The sequence below is a fragment of the Acanthamoeba castellanii genome (genome assembly GCF_000313135.1).
Source record: "Acanthamoeba castellanii str. Neff unplaced genomic scaffold scf7180000084618, whole genome shotgun sequence".
Classification (NCBI taxonomy): Eukaryota; Discosea; order Longamoebia; family Acanthamoebidae; genus Acanthamoeba; species Acanthamoeba castellanii.
This window is the reverse complement of record NW_004457632.1, coordinates 152,829-155,648: the sequence shown is the minus strand read 5'-3', so window position 1 is coordinate 155,648 and position 2,820 is coordinate 152,829. Positions and strand designations below refer to the sequence as shown.

Here is a 2,820-nt window from a genome sequence, read left to right as displayed (position 1 = left end):
GCACGGGTCAAAGTCGGCTTGCTCGGCCACGCCAGACCACACGCTCTTCGCTTGAAGGTAAGTGTCGGCCGTGGCGGACGCATCACCACTGCTCGAGCTCTGCACATTGGGAAAAGATGAACAAGAGTGAGAATCGTCGCTGTGCCGCCCGGTACGCTTGTGCGCGTTGAACGCACCGTGGTCAACTCCGTCTTGGCTTTCTTGGTTGCGGCCGAAGCGGTAGTCGTGCTCGAAGTGGCGGCGGTCGCAGTGGTTGCGTCATCCTCCTCGTCGCCGAGGCTGTCGGCCTTCCTCTTCTTGCTCTTGGGATCGACCTGCATGGTGTCCGAGTCGTCCGCTGCCTTGGCCTTGGCCTTGGGCGGCTTCACTTCCTCCTCCTCCTCTTCTTCCTCCTCCTCTTCATCTTCCTCGGTCTTGATGAGGTAGGCAGAGCGGTCGACGAGCTTCTCCTCCTCTTCGCACTTGTCGAAGTAATCGGGTTTCACCCGCGCGACCTTGAGCTTCCTCGCCTTGGCCACCTGCGTGGCGTACTTGCCACCTTGGAGCCATGCGCCGCGGAGGAGTCAGGGAAGCCAAATAATAAAAATGAAAAAAAAATGGAAAACCCAAGGATTAATAAAAATATTAAAATAGTAAATAAAATGGAAGACTTCGAAGAAAGGCAGAGCCACGCACTGGCGTCCTTCTCGCTGAGGACAAGCATCGTGCACTGCTTGTTGAGAGCGGCGGCGACAAGGCCGCCGTACTCCTTCACTTTGTCTTCAACCGTCTTCTTGGCCTTGGCTGCAATCACGACGCACATGATAACGTCAGTTTTGCTCTCGCCAGCTAAGAGCGCAGGCGCTGAGATAGTTACCTGGAAGAAGGCACATGACGACCTGGTCCTCGAAGAAGGGAGGCGGGATGCTGCAACCAGGTCGCTACATCGTCAGCAATTTGCGCCATTTGGAGGGGGGGGTAACGAATGTGTGGCTTTTCGCTTACCGCTTGACTCCACGCCGTTTCTTCCGATCGTCGTAGCGCCTGCACAAATTAACTGCATTAAGCATAAAATGTGAAGTTGATTACAGACCGGGTGCAGGGCTTACCTCTGGAGGAACTTTTTGAGGTCCACGAAGCGTTCATCGTCGACCTTATACTCGTCTTTTTCGTCTTGAAAGGCCTTCTCGATTTTATCGCTGAGCTTTTCGTCATATGCATGCCAGCCGTCATCTCCGTGCCACATCCATTTGGCCTTGGGGAGAGCCTTCTTTGTCGCGGCCTTCATCACTTCTTGACAATGCCAATCATGTGGAGCAGACTTGGCGCCAATTATTTTACTTCCGGGAAGCAGTTTTTTGGTTCGCCACCATTCCTGCCGTTCCATGTTGTGGCCTGGCCTGGGTGGAGGTCAGGGCATGACGGTGGCGTGTCAAGGAGCTCTTCATTCAGCAGCTCTTCTCCCAAATAAATGGTCTGCCTGGGTTTTAACATGAGCTCTACAGAGGCGTGGCAGTTAGGGAGGGCCAACACACAGAGCACACTCCCCATGGTGAAGATGTAGGTCAGAATCACTGCAGCAGTTTTGGCCTCCCTCCACACCACAACCCTATGTGCTTGATAGTCTCCCATTCCCTGGGCCACCAGCTTGTCATAAGGGGTCAGTGGCCAGTGTATGCCAACAACAGGAGACATGAAGAGCAGCCACAGTGAAGGTGAGGTTAAGATATTGGAAGATGTGAAGAAGCACTTCATCAGGCAGCTGGAGTGCCTCTTCCCTCTTCCAGAATGTCTGTGCCACTGTGCCCTTGATGGTGGCAGCAGCTTGTTTTATTGTAGCCCTCATCCAGAAGAATGATGCCAGTTTCTCACCCCTCACCCCTCACCCTTGTAGCAATATTGTATTCTTTTCAGATAGTGGCATGCCATCATAAAAAGGTTTATGAAAGCAACAATGGTAAAAAGGGGTAGTGGTTGATCTGGTGCAGGCTAGGTTGAGAGCAATATTCAGTTGCAGTCAAATGTGCACTAGGTCAATGACAGAAGTGCAGCATGAAGAGGAGTAGCTCTAGTGAAGTCACTGAGGTCGAGATGGCGTGGAACACCTGCGCAGGAAAGCAGCAGCTTTCTTCATAACCCAATTTTATTTTCTTGGCCTTATTCTTTCTTTTTCCTTCCTTTCAACCAACAGTTCCTTTGTTTGGCGCCATCTTGTTGGTGTTTTGTGAGCGTGCCGATGGAGATTCAGGACGATGAACGGTCAACTGAGGGGGCAAAGAACAGTGCAAACAGCGAATCACTAGAGGACGAAGAAACGCTCATTGCACCTCTGGTATTCCAGTGCGGCCGCTGTCGGTGCATCGTGGGCGATTCCTTCTCCTTTGTCTGCACGGATCAGAGCCTTGGCCTTGTCTGTCTCTCTGGTTGCCCCCCCCCCTCTTCTTCTATTCACTCCATATGCGCTTTGATTCCCTTCCGGGTGTCTCCCTCGGCTCATCCGTGCATATTTTGCCTCGCGCACAGCGGTGACGGGGGTGGAGCCTTCACAGCGAGCGGTGCTCTCCACATCAGGCGCCGACGACGGCTGGTGCACCCACTACCCCTTCTCCCTCCCACCAGGAGTGTATGCACTTGGTTGGCTAACTTTCTGTTTCGCGCACCATTCAATGGTCAGTGTGTACAAAGATTTGGTGTGCACCACGTGTGGGGACTACAAGCTCGGCAAGCTCTACACAGCCACGCCCAAGCAGCTCGTGCACATGCAGTACGCGTCTCTCTTCCTTGTGCCACCTCTTCCCCGCACGCGCTACATTGTGGCTCACCTCGCATCTTTGTTTGTCA

The 2,820-nt window shown here is 53.2% G+C and overlaps 1 protein-coding gene across 1 annotated transcript; it reads right to left on the bottom strand.

Moving 5' to 3' along the window:
- Nucleotides 1-82: 82 nt before the first annotated feature.
- On the bottom strand, nucleotides 83-1,267 carry ACA1_081880 (WWE domain containing protein; the record flags this gene model as incomplete). Its single annotated transcript, XM_004367721.1, has 6 exons — nucleotides 83-88; nucleotides 177-538; nucleotides 676-783; nucleotides 857-906; nucleotides 985-1,023; nucleotides 1,089-1,267. 6 exons carry the CDS (start codon nucleotides 1,265-1,267, stop codon nucleotides 83-85), a joined length of 744 nt encoding a protein of 247 aa, XP_004367778.1.
- Nucleotides 1,268-2,820: the final 1,553 nt, after the last annotated feature.